The 20,661-nt window shown below is 39.0% G+C and overlaps 1 protein-coding gene across 4 annotated transcripts in view; it reads right to left on the bottom strand.

The window, feature by feature from the left end:
- Positions 1-20,661, bottom strand: part of SLC12A1 (solute carrier family 12 member 1) — a 105,979-nt gene that overhangs the window by 10,995 nt on the left and 74,323 nt on the right. For all 4 annotated transcript variants that reach the window (XM_058737828.1, XM_058737826.1, XM_058737825.1 and 1 more), the window contains exons 20-24: positions 17,906-17,988; positions 7,735-7,878; positions 3,848-3,979; positions 3,498-3,609; positions 1,565-1,651 (exon numbers count right to left, since the gene is read on the bottom strand). In XM_058737828.1, coding sequence (XP_058593811.1) covers positions 1,565-1,651; positions 3,498-3,609; positions 3,848-3,979; positions 7,735-7,878; positions 17,906-17,988 — 558 coding nt within the window. The remainder of the gene's footprint in view (positions 1-1,564; positions 1,652-3,497; positions 3,610-3,847; positions 3,980-7,734; positions 7,879-17,905; positions 17,989-20,661) is intronic.

Genomic DNA, 20,661 nt, shown 5'->3' on the forward strand with positions numbered 1-20,661 from the left:
TCAGTAAGCACAGACAGTCCTTAGCTACTGCTAAGACAAACAATAGCAAGAGGAATTTGGCTGCAAGAAGTAGATGACTAATTTGTGCCCAGCATTGAGCCAGGGCCTCTGGAAAATCCAAAGGCAGTAGGGTACACCGTGACTACCCTCCAGACAACAGTAAATGGCTCTATGCTTGCAGAGCTCTGGCAGGCTCTGGCCTGTTGCAAAGTAGCACATGCTAGGAAATCATTGTACCTGCTGTGTTATGAAATAGAATGCATTTCCACCAATTAGAGACACAAGATGAGCCTGTTTGATCACATCACTGCAAATGCCAAGAGGTGATGACTTAGGAATTAAAATTCTTCAAATGAAATGTAGGAGGTTACCAGAGATTACTACATGACAACCCAATTCATATCAGAAAGTTAATTACATTTACCAAGGAGAATTATAAACTTTGTTCTTAATTTTTCTTAAGTATTTAAAGCTGCAGAAATAGAGGAATACAAGGCATTGGTGGTATATATGATATGAAGACATATTCCATGGTAATAACCAAAATGTAATCTGTTGATTATAGCTTTCTTATCACAATTAAAACATTTTGGGGGTGCCTGGGTGGCTCAGTCAGTTAAGAGTCAGACTCTTGGCTTCAGCTTCAGGTCATGATCTAGAGGATCGTGTGTTCAAGCCCCACGTTGGGCTCTGTGCTTTCAATCTCTCTCTCTCAAAATAAATAAACTTAAAAAAATTTAAATTGTATCCAGATGTAATAGTAAATATGATTCTGGACTGTAAACAGTTGAAAATGTTTTATAATTGCTAAATTATCACTAGGTATTTTATTCAGTCTCAGCTTTAATTTCCAGGCAATTTTCTTATACCTCTGTGAATTCCTGTGAGAATCTAACCTACAAGTTGTTTTCACATATATGGACTTGACACATTTAACAATTAACAAGGGTTAAAAAGATGTCATGATCTGAAGACATTTAAACAATTACTTCAATTTTGTTATTTTAAAATTTTGAAGCCAATACATTTCTTTGCCAGGCTTCAGTTTTAGAGGACCCCCTGCCTCGCCAAATTTCATAGCTTGACGTGTTGGGTCCCTAGTGCCCAAAAGTGAAAATGGCCATGGAGGGTGGGTTCTGTCATTGTGCCAAGAAGAGTCAAGCTGTTTCTATCTTTTCTATCAGAGCTCCCCCTGCAGGATGCCCCACTAGGAATTTTAAATGATGAAAGCTTGCCCCCGACTGCTCAGTCCAAAAGAGTCTGAGCCCGTACTTCCTGCTATTTTGGCCACCACGGAAAGCAAGAACAGGAAGGGCAATTCTAAAATGCTAACTAACCTGTGTTTCAACAGCTCTCCCTCTCAAGCTCAACTTTACCGTAAAACCTTTTCCTTCTGTTAGAATTTATTTGATAGCTCGGCATGATTATTTGAAGTCCTTTTTATTATATCTTATTAGGCAGTCGCTGCAGTGAATGGATAACATTTCTACCCCTTAATAATCAACACAAAAGAAAATGAGAGAGTACCAGGGGTAAACAATGGATCTTGTTAAATGTTTCATACCTCTCTTTGTTTGGCTTAATGTTGATGTCTCCAATGATATGGATATCTGCAAATTTTATCCTAAATTTGCTCAGAAGGGAAGCCATTCTGAAAACATAAAAGAGAAACACCCCATCACTGCATGTTTCGCTATTTTCAGTCAAAGAGGTTTGTGTTTAAGATACCACAAGCAGTCATGTCTTATTTCAGGTTCACTTTCACACAAAGGCTGTGGTCAGGGTTTGATTTTCATCGCAGTGTATTATATGTGGACCAAGCGATTCCACCAAAGACAGAGAAATTCAGGTAGGTACAAACCCTGGAAACAGAAAATCCAACCCTGCATTCATGTTCTAGGTAAGAAAATATAGAGCTGTACATGCTTCCTTATCATTTTGGGGGAAAAAAAGAGGACAAGTTTTAACATTACTGGCTATTACCTTGCTGATAATTTTTATAGAGTTACTGACAATGTACTGAAAAACTAATAATTGTGTCATATATATTGGAGGTTCTTTCCCTGGCAACTGGAATTTTTTATATAATTTCAAAGTTACAGAAAAATTGCAAGGACAGCACAAAAAAATCCCAGATCCACCAGCTGTTTATATCTTGCTCTATTTCACTGAACACTTTTTCTTCCTTATATATAGCTACCTCTATCTACAACCTTCTTTTCCTTCTTTCTTTCTTGCCTTCGATCCATCTGTCCACCTGCCCATCTGCCATTTAAAGTAAGCTGCAGCCATCAGGTCCCTTTCCCTCTAAACACTTGGGTGGGTATTTCCTAAGAATAAGAACATTCTCTTATACAAACCGAGTATAATTCAAAAATTATATTTTGAAAGCAGGGCATTTAGCACTGATGCCATACTATCATCTAATCTACCGACCAATTTTAAATTTCATCACTTGTCCCAATAAGTTACTAGAGGCTTTAAGAAATAGAAATTATTATATAGAAATTATTATAGCTATCATGTTACTTTCCATTTAAATATGACTCTCTTTAAGAGGAATTAAATCTATATATCTATCTCTCTGTCTATGTCTATGTCTGTATCTCTATCTCTATCTCTATCTCTATCTCTATCTCTATCTCTGTATCTATATAATATCCTTCCAGGACAGAGGAGAAAACATGAAAAATTACTGAATAAAAGCCTGTCATTATTTTGTGATTTCTGGAAGGCCTCAGGATGTAGTCCTACCATAAGGGAGCAAGGGCCACTCAAGGTCGCTCTTCAGATTTCCACCAGAGACCTTTGGATGCACCACATTCTCAATATCCTTGCTGCCTCCACAGCCACATGTCAGACCTCTGTGACTAAATTAATGACAAAGCTGCGAATTTCCACGGTGGGCACTTATTTATTTTTTTAATTAAAGGAGTTTTCAACAGTTATTCATTTAAACTCTTTCAAACTACAGATAAGAAACTGGGGACCCAGATATGTACGGTGACTGTGACAAAGTCTTGCAGCTCGTTGGTGGAAGAGCTGGGACAAGGATCGGGTTCAGTCCTTTAGTTCTATTTTAAGTGTACTGTGCTACAGTGACCACCACAAATCAAAAGGTTTGACCCCCCACCCCCACCCCAAGGAAGCTATTGAATACAAATCCCTTCGGGCTTTTCGTTTCTTGGATACATTTACTAGTCAAACCAAAACAAACATTATACAAGATAATGATACTCTCAATAAAGAATTGAGATGAGACTTCTGTGTCAAATTCCTTTTAAAAGCATTTGTGGCAGGGGATCAAGGGACATGAAGACAGTGATTACAAAATGTATGCAATTTATTGACCAGAAAACCAAGTAGACACGAGGCTTATTGCGGTGGCTTTATCTTTAAATCTGTTGTGCCTCAAAAACACTTAAAGTTCTTAAAATTAAAGGATTGAAACAAAAAACATTCCAAGTGTTCTAACAAATGAGTGATGAGTTACTCACGCAATTTTTTCTTCTTCAATGCGGTTGATCTTCCCTCCAACATAGATCCTTAATTTACAGTCTTTCCATTTTTTTCTGAGAGTCAAGATATAGGGGATAAGGAGTGTTAACCCTGAAGAAAGAGTAAATTATGACAGAAAGTATAAGCATATCTCACTGAAAGAGAATGAATTGCCTTATATCTTTATTCATTCCCCCATTTGTTGCTCCTAAATAATTTAAAATCTCTGGGAAACACAGAAATATTATTCTTAAACTGATATCATTTTCATATACCTTCCCATGCAGTTTGTTAAATTTATCAACACAGTAATTTTGCTCCCTAGTGTATATTCTGGAATTGTTTTTACCTCCATCATCAAACAACCACCACACATCAATTGTGCCTTTTCCCTGTTTCTTTTTAAATTGGGTGCTGGCTTCCACTAGTTTCTGGTTGAACTCCCCCACGTGCATTGACTGGATTGTGCTCATGCTGCTGTCTGTAATGAAAGAAAAGTGGTATACCTATTGGTCTTTTGAAGAAAGAAACAAAATAACTTGCCAATAAATCTATTCAGGAAAATAGAGGAAGGGTCATGAATTTTAAGTGTTTTTATAGCTATAGGTAAACAGTGAGCTATGAGAAGGGGAGATAAAGGTCAAGTCCCACAGTAATTTAGGTTACCTTCAATAGTCCAACAAAATATGATATTGGTTTTATGATTACAGTTTTCATTATAAAACAGTAGATTATTTTCAAGTTCTTAGTAATCTCCAGGGTGGAATTTATTATTTAGACAGGTAATGATGCTAAGTTATCTGATACAATAGCCAAAAACCCCCATTTTACAAAATTTCAGATATAACTCAATCATATTTCAAATTTACTTGAAACTAGAACATGTGGTGATTGGTTTTCTAGAGATAAGCAATAGAATCAGAACTATTTCTTCATTAGAGCATTCAATGAGTACAATTGGTATAAATTCCATGAATGTCTGCATTATGAAAGTGGCTGGGGACCAAATGCATCTTGACTCTATGACCCTTTGGACCTAATATCAGCCTGGCTTGCTCTCTGTTTTCAAGGAGACTCCTGAAGCCAAGGAAAAGCCATGGAGCTCTATGAATGAGATGAAAAAGCCAATACGGAAAGACAAAATTCCTTTACTGGAGTTATAGATAAGGGTGCACATAAAGTACTTAAACATTTTTTTGATGCTTTTTCCACCCTATCAAGGATACATTGAAAGTCTGCTAGGGAATGAGGCCAGTTTGAGCAGGACCCTCACTCCTATTTGCCAGTAGAGGTTTTTGTTGCTACACTGTATATATTATTTCTCATTTCCATGTCTTTTAAAGTTGTGAATTTATTGCTCTATTTCAAAGAGATGATGTCAGCCAAGTGCTTAGAGTAGGGCTGACAGCTGCTTCCGAGCTTCCTCTCTGATCTGAGAGGTTCTGAAGATGCTTTGTTCTGTCTTTTGCCGCTTCCATGTTTTGGGCCTGTCAGTCCTGAAGCAATTATCTTACATTGCTTCTATCTCCCTAGGACTTCTGAGGGAGAAAGTAAATATCTTTACAAAATGGACCAAACTCTGCTCCCACTTACATGCAAATCAAAGCATCCAGGGGACTCACGCATTAGTGTCTGGAGGTAGGTTTGTCCTGATCTAGAACTCAAAAGAGTTGTCAACCAGCGAAGGCCCAGAGCAGTGAAGGGGCCTACTTTAGAGCTGCGTTTGAAATTTTAGGTGTTGGAAATAAAACATAACATCATTTTGCTTTTCTGAGCAATGAGACATGTTGACTTTCAGAAGAGTACCTCTTTGCCAAAAGATTTGTGATGCAGAAACAAGCTTCCAAAATAAATAATAAGTCCCTTCTCATTAATAAGAACACTGATGCTTCCCTCCTCTGCCATCAGCTAAAGAATAGTATTGGGCTATGACTTCTGAATTTTCCATTGCTTTTCGAGATGGTAACTAACATTGAAAGACTGAATGGTAGAGCAGATTCAATGAATAGTTAACATGTCTCATGAATAAACCAAATAATTGAAAAGGAAAGAAGATAGTTAGAATCTAGATGGTCTTATTCTAATATTTACATTCTGAAAGTCCTGATGTACCTCCAGCTTTAGATTCAAACACATCATTTTCCTAGACAATGTCATGTTAAGGTACGTAATATATAATAAACTTTCCTATAGCCCATGGAATATTCCAGAAACCCGAGGGTACTTCCAGTATTTGAAGGGGGAAATGTTTATATTTTATGTTATAAATATGTTGTAAATATGTTGTAAGTATATAAAAATATTGTATTACAGGTAAAATTTCATCCTTGGACTATAGTAGGAAAACAAGCAAACAGGTCCAAACTTTTTCCAGGGTATTAGAAGGCCTCATTGAAGAACCTCTTTGAAAGAGGTCAAACTAGCCTATAAGCCTGCTAAGGTGCAATATGGATCTTGCTATTTGATGTAAAAAACCTCCCAGAGAAATAATCTTTTCTGGGCCTCATACCAAGTGACTTCAGTTAAGTATAGGATTTGTGTACGTTAACATTATAATTTTCTACCAGCAGAGGTCGCTGTGGACCTCATTAAACTTAAACCCATGGTTTTTCTGGAAAGAAAGCAATTTCTTATTTACAAAAAAGTTATATATTTGAATCACCTATTTATAAATTTTACAAAAAGCTCTCATTCTGTGGTCTTTCGTTACTGGGGTGTATATTGGACATTCAGAGGTTGAGTGTACCTCTCAGCTGAAATCTACAGGTAATTGGTATTAAGAATGTTCCTAGTCCAGAATTCAGGTTTGTGATAAAGATAGCTGCTTTTTGAAACTAGGGCTCTAGCTGAATCCCTCATTTACCTGTACTAGTTAATTTAAGTCTCCTTAAATGTCTGCAAGGTGTGTGTGTGTGTTTGTGTGTGTGTGTGCGCATGTGTACAGATAAACCCATTTGGGTATTCGTTCTTAAATTTCTATCCCCTTTCCATTTTAACTAAGAAATGTCTATTTTATGGCACTCCAATCTGTGTAAGCACTTCAGGACTCCCAAACCAAATATTATTATTTTAAAATTAAGTTTTTACACTTAGATGGTACAAAGGGCTTAATGTTATTGATAAATGACAACAACGCCTACATTTTATCTGTGCTATCGTCTTGAAAGAAATGTCTTTCAGCTCACCAAACTCCACACCCAAAAAACAAATAACCCAGTGAAGAAATGGGCAGAAAACATGAATAGACACTTCTCTAAAGAAGACATCCGGATGGCCAACAGGCACATGAAAAGATGTTCAACGTCGCTCCTTATCAGGGAAACACAAATCAAAACCACACTCAGATATCACCTCACGCCAATCAGAGTGGCCAAAATGAAGAAATCAGGAGACTATAGATGCTGGAGAGGATGTGGAGACACGGGAACCCTCTTGCACTGTTGGTGGGAATGCAAACTGGTGCAGCCGCTCTGGAAAGCAGTGTGGAGGTTCCTCAGAAAATTAAAAATAGACCTACCCTATGACCCAGCAATAGCACTGCTAGGAATTTATCCAAGGGATACAGGAGTACTGATGCATAGGGGCACTTGTACCCCAACGTTTATAGCAGCACTCTCAACAATAGCCAAATTATGGAAAGAGCCTAAATGTCCATCAACTGATGAATGGATAAAGAAATTGTGGTTTATATACACAATGGAATACTACGTGGCAATGAGAAAAAATGAAATATGGCCTTTTGTAGCAACGTGGATGGAACTGGAGAGTGTGATGCTAAGTGAAATAAGCCATTCAGAGAAAGACAGATACCATATGGTTTCACTCTTATGTGGATCCTGAGAAACGTAACAGAAACCCATGGGGGAGGGGAAGGAAAAAAAAAAAAAAGAGGTTAGAGTGGGAGAGAGCCAAAGCATAAGAGACTGTTAAAAACTGAGAACAAACTGAGGGTTGATGGGGGTGGGAGGGAGGGGAGGGTGGGTGATGGGTATTGAGGAGGGCACCTTTTGGGATGAGCACTGGGTGTTGTATGGAAACCAATTTGACAGTAAATTTCATATATTAAAAAATTAAAAAAATTTAAAAAAAATAAAAAAAAAAAAAAGAAAGAAATGTCTTTCAGTCCTGAGCTACACTCAATGCCCTCAACATCTTAGATGCTGACTTCTGACCCCTATAGATACTCAAGCAGTGGCTCATTTCATAACCTTTCTTGCAAATTTGGAAAGCACTTACCTTTCTTAGGCGTTGGCTTAGCGATGTTCAACTGGCTGGCTTTTTTAAACAGGCCTCGGATGCCTCCACTCCCTTCTTCACATTCGTTATCTTTGATAGTGGCTTCCAAAGCCAGCCGCTCCTGTTCCAATTTCTCTAATTCATCTAGTGAAAGAAGACAAAACTCACTTGCTTAACTCAGTGACAAAGTTTCTAGGAGCCATCTCATAGACTATTTTAATATAAACGTGGTGGATATGCAATAAAATTAACATCGTGTGATTTTTCCATATGATTATTAAAAGGTAATGCATATCAGTAAAGTATATTCAGAAAGTAATAACTAGCTTGGAAAAATATCTCTGTGTGTCGTTATAATACATGAAATCACTGGGCTTTTTATTTGTGAAGGCAAGGGAGGCTATTTAATGACATCTTTATTCACTTCTGGCAAAAACCAAAATGCCAGATCCATTGTACATAAGATCTTGTACACTGTATGCCACTGATTTACTGACCTAAACTACTGTGTCAGATATTTTACAAGTAGAGGTGACAAAATTACCAAAGTATACGGGTATATATCAGGCACCCAACAATGCCTCCTGAACTGCAACGTAAACCTAGACAGCAAGAAGTAAGGAAAGGTAACCAAACTTTATAAAGGCTTAAATAATCTCCGAATAGAAATTACAGTGAAAAATATCCACTAACAATTCTTTCAGATAGGCAAAATACTTTCTGGAATGAGTGACCAAAGGGAAAGAAAGAAAAGCTGAGGTTTCTGTGTGCCTGTCCGAGTTCAAATTGCTAAGAAGGGTCTCACAACGCTCGAGTCTGGAACAAGAGTCAAGCTGTGCAGCCTCCTGTCCAGGGCTTAGACCCACTTTCCAACCTTTGATGTTGCATCTGACTGCCTTTTATCTTTTTTGGATTCTGATTGTGACGAAAAATTCCTAGCTCCTATGTAATGCCCTGCATCCCTCTCTGACCTCAACCTACATTGGGTCAGGGTAAATAAGACTTTAAAAGCAGTCATGGGACAGTGCTTTAAGAATGATGGGCATTCTTGCTTACAGTGGGCAAGGTGGCCTCTTGTCAGATCCCCTCATCTTCTTGCTTGCTGAGAACAGAGCCTTAGAAAATGAGCAATGTTCTGAGGAACGGAGTGGAAAACCTAGATTCAGTGTTATAAAACACTGGTACGGCTTCTGTAAATGTCAACCCTTGGAGCCCGTTGCCTTATCTATCTGGGAAGCGAAGCTATACAAACTCTAGATTTATCAATTATGTACTAACTAAATCTGTCAGGACAGTCACATCCCTAGACGGTGCTGTTATTCAGCTACACAGAATTGTCTGGCCTCTTTCCAGGTCTTAGCAATTAATCTTTTGCCAGTGGCATGAGATTTAAGGTCAAATCACCCATGTGATTTCCCCAAAGCCTCAAAGGTTCTCAAGATCAGCAGCTATAGAAAATCTGAGAAATTAGACTGATGGTATTAAAGCTCAGACAGGAGTTGCTTACCCCTGACTTTTGAAAGGTGAACACAAGCTGCATTGCACTGGAGGTCATGACCCATTACAGCTATGCTGCTGGCTTTATGTGACATTAAGCAAGTCATTGACTTTTCCTATGCCTCTGATTTCCTATCTGTGAAATGGAAAATTGTAACCCTTCCCCTTTCCCACTCTCCCAGCTTTGCAAAAAGAACAAACAACAGTTTCTGCATGGTACTTTGTTGCTCCTTAAAGACCAAAGCAATGAGTGTGTTCTATAGGCAGTGTATTTATGCAACTTCTGGAAATGGGCTTAGTCATGCAAAGCAAATTGAGTATTTTGAGAAGCCTGGGAGTTATTTTAGCAGTTACCATTTATTGCGCACTCTTTGGGTGCCAGGGATTGTGCTGCATATTATTCCTTCCCAAATGCCTCTGAGATAGTTGCTATTGTTATCCTCATTTTGAAGATGAAGAGACTGAGGCTCAGAAAGGTTAAGTGATTTGTCTGATGTCACCCAGAAAATAACAGGGTTCAAATCCAAAGAGGTATGCTTGACTCCAGATCCTGCATATTTCCCTCTATGACGACCTCTTGCTGTTTGCTCATTACTATTATTTCAGACTTGTCCCTTTAACCTCCAACTCTTCATCGTCAGATGAACCTGGACACTCTCAAGCACGTGGTGTAATGTCAGGTTAACTGCCCTATGCTATGGTCCCTCAAATGTACCATATAAAGGGAGGATCCTAAAGACGCAGTTATAGGCTGCCCCAGAGCAGCCCCAAAGTATCATGCCCCTTGCTTTCATCTACTGTTTGGGGTGCTGTAGGGGCCAGTTGAGGGGTCATCTACCCTTTGCAGTCGTCCGGAAGGCGTGTATTTGTGTGCGTCTTCAGGGGCAACTGCCAGGGCCATGCTGGGGAAGGGTTTCTTTTGCTGTACTTTTTTGGCAGACTCCAGCACACCCTGTGATTAGACACAAGTTGCCACATTCTTTGTCCTCTAGTTTGGACAAAGGAGGAAAAAAGATAAATCATCCTTTGTAACAGAGTCAGCTGGCTGAGTGAACTGGGAGCTACTCCAACTATTTGCTCAAAGGTATGTACACAGCCCATCCTGGACAGAGCAAACTGCAAAATCCCAGGCCCCAGAGACAAAACCAGACTTTGCTTAAATGCGTCAGATTCCGCGGTCCCCTCAAAGACAACAGACAGAGGCCGACGGAGAGAGTCTGTTCTAAGGGCTAAAATCTGCTTGCTTGGCCCTCTTGGATTTTCAGATCCACACGGTGGTCTGCTCACTTGCACAGTGACTTTGCAAATTCTTATTAGAGTTAATTCTCAATTATTCCCTTTGTAGGTGATCTAAGGGCTCCTCCTGTGCAATCCATCCTTTTCTGATTTCAGTGCTAAGCAGAAGTGACGGTTTGATTATCTGTTCTGAATCATCTATCTGGTGTACACAGCTTGCTTCTGTTCACATGCGAGTCAAGAGCGGACTTTGTCAAAACATTTCTTTCAACAAGAGTACTCGCCAGCTGACTTGTGGACGTGTGCCATTGGCCACAAAGGGGGGTGAGCCAAGGGAGTATGAATGGAGAGATATCAACGGATTCCCACGAGCACAAAAATAAAAATTACTCATTCCCTCACGACTGCATCTGTGATGTTCAGGATTCACAAAGCCCTTTCCTCATAGTCTCTTATTTGATCCCAACACGAGTACGGGGATGCAGGCAGAACTCGTGGCATTCTCCCCATTTTACTGGGAAGGAAACTTGGGCTCGGACAGTTCAAGGTTGCACACTGGTGATGCAAGCCTCCTGCTTCCAATTCTAGCTCCCTTGTTCCCATCCTTCCTCAGCAATAGGCCCTGACTGCCAATAGCTGCCTGTTGAAGAAATCCACAGTCTGCATTTTTTTGAAGAAGCCATCCCTAAATCTCTCAATTAAAGAAATTTTTACAATGCTCTATATTTCCATGATACTCTGCTTCAAACTTTCTTCCAGTAGACATAACTGTGTGACCTAGACTAGTTTTAAGATGCATTTTTTTAATGCCCTCTAGACTGCAAATTCCTGGAGGGTAGCTTATTTCATACTTCATCACCTCCATTTATTGAGAGTTTATTTTGTGCCAGGTACAACGCCAAGCACTCTGCAGCCATAATATCCTTTAATCCAAAACAATACATCTGTGAGCTAGGGGCTATAATTATTTCCATCGGAAAATGTGAAAAGTGGGACACAGAGAAGATGAGTCATTTGACTAAGGTTACACAGCCAGAAAGTGTCAAGCTGGGATTTAAACCCAAGTCTGACTGATTTCAAAGTCTTCACATACTGTCTCTCACATTCTCAGCTGTGCCCAAACCTCCCTCCTTGTGCCTACCATCACAGTAAACACTCAAGAATAGTTTGTTGGGATAAAAGAACAAGTCAATGCTATTCAACACAGTTCAATACAGTTGAAAGTATCTCTATAACGGAGGGAAAACAAGTGAATTGTGGTCACAGATGAGCATGTGTAAAATTATGTGGAGGGGGGATACAAAAGACAATGTTGAAAAGGAGTGGGGTTAATGCCATATACAGAGTTATAGAAAGAGGACATAATAGGGGCTGTTGGCCCAAACCAGGCTGAAATGTCACAGAAGGTAGGACAGGCAGAACTGATCACAAGAAGGAGAGGCAAGAGGAGAGTCCTTTCCCTGGAAAAACCCACCACCTGGGCATCAGATGGGAATTTGAATCTTCCATAATAAATAATTCTATAGTCTATTACAATTTACAAAACCACAATGCGAGAGAGAGAGAGAGAGAGAGAGAGAGAGAGAGAGAGAGGAGAGAGAGAATAAGAGCCTGCCTTTCTCTCATTCCAAGATTAAGAGAGTTTCTGAGGTTCTAATGATGGAAGAAGAAGCTTAGACCTTTCTGTTCTCTCACTTGAGTGGATTTGTAACCAATTCCTCAGATATAGTCCCAAACAGTTCTCATGGAGAGAACAAAGAGTGACCTTGTTCCATGTCTTCATGCAAATGCCAAAACCACTTGAACAGTAGTTACCTGTTTTCAAGTCGTTTATAAATTGATTGTATGATAACCAACGGGAGTGACTATAGTTTGAAATTCAATTTAGTTGTCAAGATTGCCTCAAATGTTCTATCCCCAGTCTTTATACACACACACACACACACACACACACACACACACACACACATATATATATAGAAAGATGTTTTCAGAAATAGGCAGGAGTCTACACATTACAATTCACTTTGAATCTCAAGGATGGAGAACAGTCAATTATCTGACAGCAGAAAAGGGAACAGGGAAACCCACTGAGGAATCGCATCACCTCCCATTTCACAGCATCCTTTCTCTTTATCAATTATTAAATTATGATTCTTTCCTTGGTCAATCAACTCAAAGCTGTAAATGCTCACATGAATCAACGTGACTTACCCCAGATGAAGTCTCATTGAATTGAAGGCAGGAAGCAATCCTGCAGTGGTCGTCTTCCAATCAAGTAATTATTTACTACCCTGCCATCTGTCTTTATTTTGCTAAGCTACTCCGTCAGACACAGCAGAATCCCCATGCTCGGAGATGGTCATAAATCGTGTAGTACTTACATGGAGCACTTGACCGCAATATATTGCGGATCACATTTCATCATTTTATTCCTACCAGTGCAATTTGGACTCTTTGTTGTAGATGGCAAACTTGCTAAATACCCCTGGGAAGCTAACAATATGAAATATTGCATTTTTTGTGTTGTCAGGCAATAAATTAATTTATTAAGAGAAACTGTCAGCCATCAGTATTGGATGAGTTGCTGCAGTGTACAAGTTAGAATGTTATGAGCATCGATCTTATTTATATGAAAAAGTTATTCTCCTCACATAATCCTGTGACACAGTATAGAAATAATTGTCATTAGCTGGTAAATTACCTATAAAGCTGATTTCTATTCACTGCTTTATTAACTACAGTATATGGGCACTCTGAATTGCTAATATTTCCTTTAAATTATAATCTGTGATGACACTGTGGTGCCTGTGTTGGAAAAGCTATGATGATAATCATTAACATAGTATAATGCAATACTTAAGATTTATCAGGCTCTTATTAAGCCCTATATTACAGTATAATATAATGAAACACAAGCTTATTTCTTCCAATTCAAAATCTAATATGAGGGTGGTGTCATAAATTACATAAACTTCAAAACAATGCATGGAAATGTGGCATAAAGTTAATTTCTATCATTATGCTGTTTTTCTGCATGTTCTTCATGTATTTGTATAACACTTCTTTGTTTACTCTAGATAATTGGTACTTATAATTATTTTATTAGCATCCAACTGTATTTTTCCTTTCTTGAGTAAGAAACAGAAATATTTCAAACATCAAAGTTGATATAAATTGGATACATCCCTTGGGAAATTAAAAGGGGATGCAGTTCACTGCCAGGATTCTTTCAGAAATACTAAAAAATTTGCTTGCTGTATTGCTTTACAGGACTAAATTGATGGTGCATTTTGGTGGATGGAGCAGGAAAGGGTAGGAGTGATATTTTCCAGCTACCATCTCATCTTTCAGCTTGAGGAGATCAACATAACATACAAAGAAAATGTGTAGGGGCGCCTGGGTGGCTCGGTCGGTTAAGCGTCCGACTTCGGCTCAGGTCATGATCTCGCGGTCCGTGAGTTCAAGCCCCCGCGTCGGGCTCTGTGCTGACAGCTCAGAGCCTGGAGCCTGTTTCGGATTCTGTGTCTCCCTCTCTCTCTGACCCTCCCCCATTCATGCTCTGTCTCTCTCTGTCCCAAAAATAAATAAACGTTAAAAAAAAATTAAAAACAAAACAAAACAAAGAAAATGTGTAATCTTAGTCATTTTCCTCTCTAGATCTCCTTCTTAAAAGGTAGACTGGCAGTTTCAAACAGACACAGGTTTGAATCTTACCTCTACCAACTGCTAGCCTTGTGAATCCTGGGTAAACCTCAACTTATTACCTGTTCACTGGGGCAAAGATAGTACACTCTTCATAGGGTAGTTGGGATGACAAATGTTATAATATATGTGAACATGAAGCATAACACGTGGCACATAATAAGTGCTAAAAATGGTTAGGGGTGCCTGGCTGGCTCAGTAGAGCTTGTGACTCTTGACCTCGGGGTTTTGAGTTCAAGCCCCACACTGGGCATGGAGCCTACTTAAAAAAATGGTGGCTCCTGTTGCTGCTAATGTATTAAGTTCTATTAGAAAAAAATATAAATTAATTATGAACACTGAATGAGAATTAGTATACCTTTCTGCAGATGTAAAAGATCCATAAAAGAGAATAGGGGCATAAGACAGGAAGCCTGAAGATCTCTTTGCTACATTTTTGCACAGGATAGATTCTCAGCTTTATCTTTTAAAGCTCTTCATACATAATCATAGAGTATACATATCACACAGTGGTTCTCTATCCTATATAAACGCTTGATCTTCAATTTCTTCTTCTCCCTTATAATACACTGGATTGGCTGCATCAGGAAGTTCACCTAATCCTCTTACATTGCCTTCTGTTATGAGGGAGACAATCATACATGGCCAAATAGAATCTGGACCATCAGGCACTGGCACTCTCAAATCCCTTTCAGGCTTTTCCTTCCTGATGAATCAGTCAACAAACTCCTGATCCTCCTCTACCTGGAGACCAAATGCCCCAAGAGAAAAACAGGCAACTAGAGAGCTTGCTCTACCTCCAAAGAGAATTGACACTATTGTGCACAATCGTCCTCAATTTATCACTCTACACTTATAAATCTACATACCTAATCATCATTCCTCAACTCTTTTGCTCTAATTTTAGAAGATGAAGCTTTTTTTTTTTTTTTTCTGTTTCAGACCAACTCTTCCATCCATGCCTATCCCATGATTCATCCTATTCCTCCAGAATCTTACTCCATGGGTCATCCTTTGTTTTTATTTCCATCTTCAATCTCTCCCATTATCTTGGGCCCATTTCCTCAGTGTGAAAACATGACCCTCTCTTGCATTCTAAGGTCAATGGGTCTTCCTCTGGTAAATCTCAATCTCTTTCCTCTCATTTGCATCCAAACTTCTCAAAGTGGTAGGCCACATCCATAGTCTCTGATTCTCTCCTCAACCCACTCCAACCCAGATCCTGCCAACGCGACTCTACAGATAAGATTTTCACTCAGATTATCTGTGCTGTGTCAATTGCATTTCAGGAACAATCTCACTGATATTTCCTGCTGTATTTGACAATGTTGATGATTCTCATTTTGAGCACTCTATTCCCGTAGCTTCTGTGACACCACAGATTCCTGGTTCCTTTATCTTTCTGAGGGCTCCTTTCCTGCTCATCCTTTGGGGGCTTTTTCCCTGTACTTTGGGGCTCTCGACTACATGCACTCTTTAGATTTTATTTTCCAGTGTCATTGTTTCAAGTTTTACCTTAACTATGAAGTCTCCTGTACCAATCCACTTGGGTTGCCATAACACATACCACAGACTGGGTGCTTAAATAATAGACATTTACTTTCTCATAGTTCTGTAGACTAGAAGTCCAAGAAAAGTGTTGGCAGGGTGGTTTCATTCTGAGGCCTCACTTCCTGGATTGTAGATGGCTGTCTTCTTCCTTTCCTCTGTGCTTGTCTGTGTGCTAATCTCATTTCATAAGGACACCAGCCATATTGCATTAAGTCCCACCCTTGTGATCCTATTTTATCTGACTTACTTCCTGAAAGACCCTATCTCCAAACCCAGTCACATTCTGAGAAATTAATTCGCTACAGAACTCTGGGGGAGCATAGCTTGGCCCATAACATCTCCTAAACGTGCATCTCCAGCTCACACTTCTCCTTTAAGACCAGGACTATCTAACTGCCAATTGGACATTTCCGGTAGAATTTCCCACAGGAGATTGTTTAAAACTAAACCAGGAGATTGGCTTCATTAAACCTACTCTTCCTCTTGTGTTTCCCATTTCCACAGGCAGTATCACCATTGATGCAGTCAGCCAAGGGGTCCTTTTTCACTCCTCCCTTTTTCATATCCAACCAACCCCCAAATGCTGCTCTGTGTGTCTTCAAAGTACTCCTGTCCTTTCCTCTCCATCCCTAGCTCTAGTTCAGGCTGTTTCGTTCTCTGCCTTTGATTTTTACAAAAATCTTTTTGATTTGTCTCTCTGTTTCCATTCTAGCCCCTGTAACTGAAAGAGTATGAGATGTAAACCCCAATTTGACCACATTATTCCGTCACTTAAATCTCTTCAATGGTTCTGCACTGTCTGCAGAATATTTCTACACTTTTTAATATGGCAAATGAGGCTTTTAAAATCAGGATCTTATATCAGCAGCCTCAAATTTCACTATTATCTGCTTCATACTTCCTACTTCAGTAACCTGAATCTGCTTTGGGTAGCCCATATACCCCATCCTTCCATAATCCTGTGTATTCACACCTTTGCTTGATGCTCTGGTCTTTGTCAGGAATGCTGTTTCCCAAACTCATTTCTCTTTCGCCCAACATTGCCTAGTTAACTCGACTCATCCACTAGATATCAAATCTAAAGTAACTTCCTCCAGAAAGACCTCTTGGAGTAAGATGTCCCTCTCTCTTCTCCATTATACTCTACAAATATACTTACTAGCACACTAATTAGTTTTGGTCTACCCAGCACCATCATTTACACCATGTCTGGTACACAAGAGACACCCAAAAAGTATCTCTTTGTTTTAGTGTTGGTCATCAGGGGACTCTATTTTCAAGTTCATCTGAAGAGATAAGTCATGAATTAGTGCCCTGTCCTAATATTTCAATGACTATTTAGATGTGTCCTTTATCTCATAAGTTTAAACATAAGTTATAACAAAAAACTAAGTTTAAACATAAGAGGGTATGTTTAACCTCTTAAGATTAAACAAGTATACTGGGGCGCCTGAGTGGTTCAGGCATTTGAGCATCCGACTTCACCTCAGGTCATGATCTCGTGGTTCTTGAGTTCGAGCCCCACATCTGGCTCTGTGCTGACAGTTCAGGGCCTGGAGCCTACTTTGGATTCTGTGTCTCCCTCTGTCTCTACTACTCCCTTACTCACATTGTGTCTCTCTCAAAAATAAATAAACCTTAAAAAAATTAAAAACAAACAAACAAGTAATCCTCTAAAGGGAAAAAAGCAGAGTTACTAATCTGAATTAGTGTTTCGGCCTCGGACTTAGATTAGTGATTCACAGCATGATACATTCAGGCTCATTTCCATGTTGGCTGAAAACCAGATCATAGACTCTTAAAAACAAAATACATGGTTTTTTGAGGAAAGAATTAATCTCTATTTTCTCAAACATCTTGCAGAAATTAATTCAGCAGTTTATTTTACCAAAGGTGTTTATTTTCAGTGATGTTGGCTTTGTAGTTTTGTGATAAGAATAATAATTTATGACTGCCCTGGATTATTCCATATTTTATTTTGCAGGACAAAGGCCGTTTGTGTTAGCAATGGAGAAAGCACTGGGGAAGTGTATACACCTCAGGTCAGCACAAGAACATAAGCTCTATCATTAGGGGCTTTTGTCTGTATTGTGCACTGCTCTATCCCCAGCACCTAGAAAAATACCAGGCATGAATTAGGTGCTCAATAAATATCTGTGGCTTGAATAAAGAAAGTACATACCTTGCACTTGAAGAACCTGAGAGATGTCAAACCCTTGGCTGATTCTGACTATGACCACACCAATCTCAAAATCAAATGCATCACTGAAAGTGAAAGCAAAGTGGTTATTTAAATGACCCCTTTAATCTTGAGGTTTTGTACTAATAGCAAGAGTCTAAGACTCTCAATTCTAAGATTTTAACATAACTAAACTATGAAAATTCACTTGAGAATACAGCCAACAGCTGATGCCTTTTGTTAGTTTGTTTTTCTCCCTTTATGCCTTTTAAAAATGTATTCTGGATAAAGGTAACTGATTCATTTACTCTGGAACCAATTTATTCAAATAATACTGTCACCTAGAATTTTGATTAAGAGCTTGTTACATGCTTTTAAAATAATTGTTTCATTTCTAATGTAAGCAAAACAATCACTGAAATATTTAGAACAGAGAGTTTCTAGGCTGCAAAGACCCTTTGAAATTATCAGCCAAATCCCTACTTATGGAGAAAGAATCCTACAACATTTCTGACATCAAGTTCCCAGTTAAAAATATCTCCAGTTCCTTTAAGGAACTTTCACCATTGACTTTGGGCAGACTGTTTGAAACAATGCTTTTTCATGACAACCCAATGCCGTTGGCTGTTGTGCCTTCTCTACGCTCAATCCAATAGAATTAGATTTTCTAGAAGGAAAAGAAAGGCTCTCTTTCTTTTTTTTTTTTTTTTTTTTTTATTTATTTTTGGGACAGAGAGAGACAGAGCATGAACGGGGGAGGGGCAGAGAGAGAGGGAGACACAGAATCGGAAACAGGCTCCAGGCTCCGAGCCATCAGCCCAGAGCCTGACGCGGGGCTCGAACTCACGGACCGCGAGATCGTGACCTGGCTGAAGTCGGACGCTTAACCGACTGCGCCACCCAGGCGCCCCAAGGCTCTCTTTCTTTTATCTCTGTTCTTGTAGAATATTTTTTTTCTCTGCTCCTAAATATGGGGCAAACCAATTAGTACTTTGAGTTCATTAAAAATTTTCTCCTTGGGGGTTCCTTTGTTCAGTCTCAAATGGATCGGAAGCCTAGGACCCTTTCCATAGAAGGTCACCCTCTACCAGAAATAATGTGGTTTGTGATTATCTTATATAGGCAAACAGGTTTCTAATAGCCAAAGTGAACCTGAATTTTCAAATAATGATATGAATAAATTCAGTGTAATATGAATATCCATTCAAAATTCAATCTATAAGTGATCTTCACTTAGCAACACAGACCTAGCAAAAGTCGCCACAAAATAAATTCCTGATAAGTCTTGTTTCTAATTGTCCTTGATTGTAAAAAGGAGATGATGTGTTCCACAAAAAATATTTGGGTTCTGTGCTAGGAAGAATAATTTTAGACTTCCCAAAGACATCCACATTCTAATCCCTGGAACCTGTGAATATGTTACTTTATGCCGCAAAAGGGACTTTACGGATGTGATTAGCTCAGAGACCTTGAGATGAGATTAACCTAGATTATCTAGGAGGGTCCAGTGTAATCACCAGGGTCCTTAAAGTGCATTTGGGAAGCAGAAGAGGAGGTGAGGGCAATGTGGTATGACCCATCCAGAGCTTTGAAGATGGAGGAAGAGGGCCATGATCAGTGGACTGCTCTAGAACCTAGAAAGGGCAAGGCTGGGGATTCTCTCCTAAAGCTTCCAGAAGGGAATATAGCCTAGCCTACACCTCGATTTTAGCCTAGTGAATTAGTGTCAGACTTTTAACTCACACATCTGTAGGCTATTAAATTTGTGTTGTTTTAAGCCACTAAGCTTGAGGCAATTTTTTATGGCAGCCAATGAAAACTAATACAGATTCAAATTAAAATTAAGCCATGCCTAAGAATATTAAAAACATTTAAAATCTTTTATCTAAAGAAAAATTATAAAATTCTATATTATTGTAATAATGCCCCCATGTTAACAGTAATACTATGCTTTACTCTTACAAAACCAATCAAAATAGTTAGAAAGGGAAATATAATACAGTATGGAGGTATGATGGTCTTCCCTTCTATATTGACCTCACTGCTGTGGTAGTAAGGTCATTTAGCCTTACTAAGCCAGCTAAGTTTTATACTAGTATAAATTTGAGCCACCTTAACGCTGAACTTTACTACCAATAAGACCAATTTGGTATAAAATCCAGATGTCTCCTTGGCCTAATATTATTGGGTTTGATTATTTTGGTCCCTTTAGATTTCTAGAATGTTTCAAAGGTGGGCACATTGGAAGATGACCCCAGACAATTTTGTATCAATTAATGGACACTAAATGACTGACGGTTTACATGTCTTATTTGCTTCAATACTTTTTTTCCCCAAAGATGAAGATGAAATTTCTTTCCTCTCTGTCCCCCTTTTTTTCCCCAGTGGTAAAGATGAAATTTCATTTTAGAATCTGGATAACAGAGAGCAGCTCTAATCTATTTCCAAGAATGGTCAGCAACTGACTGTTTCTAAATATATCAAAATGCTGGTTGGTGAACATGGTAAAATTCTACCCTGATCACCTGCTTTAGCCTTAACATACTGAACTTAGGGTATCACCAGGGGCCAAGGGGCAGCATTTGGCATCCAGACTTTATACCTTCGGGAAACACAATTCAGGAGAATGCATTTAGTACACAAGTTCCCCATGTTAGAAGGATTGTTAAGTGAATGTGTTTGGTCAGTAAACGCATACAAATTTCAGATGATGAAAATTATTTTTTTATACTTCTTTTCAATACACTAAAACTAGAATG

This window comes from Neofelis nebulosa, chromosome 7, assembly GCF_028018385.1.
Source record: "Neofelis nebulosa isolate mNeoNeb1 chromosome 7, mNeoNeb1.pri, whole genome shotgun sequence".
Lineage (NCBI taxonomy): Eukaryota > Metazoa > Chordata > Mammalia > Carnivora > Felidae > Neofelis > Neofelis nebulosa.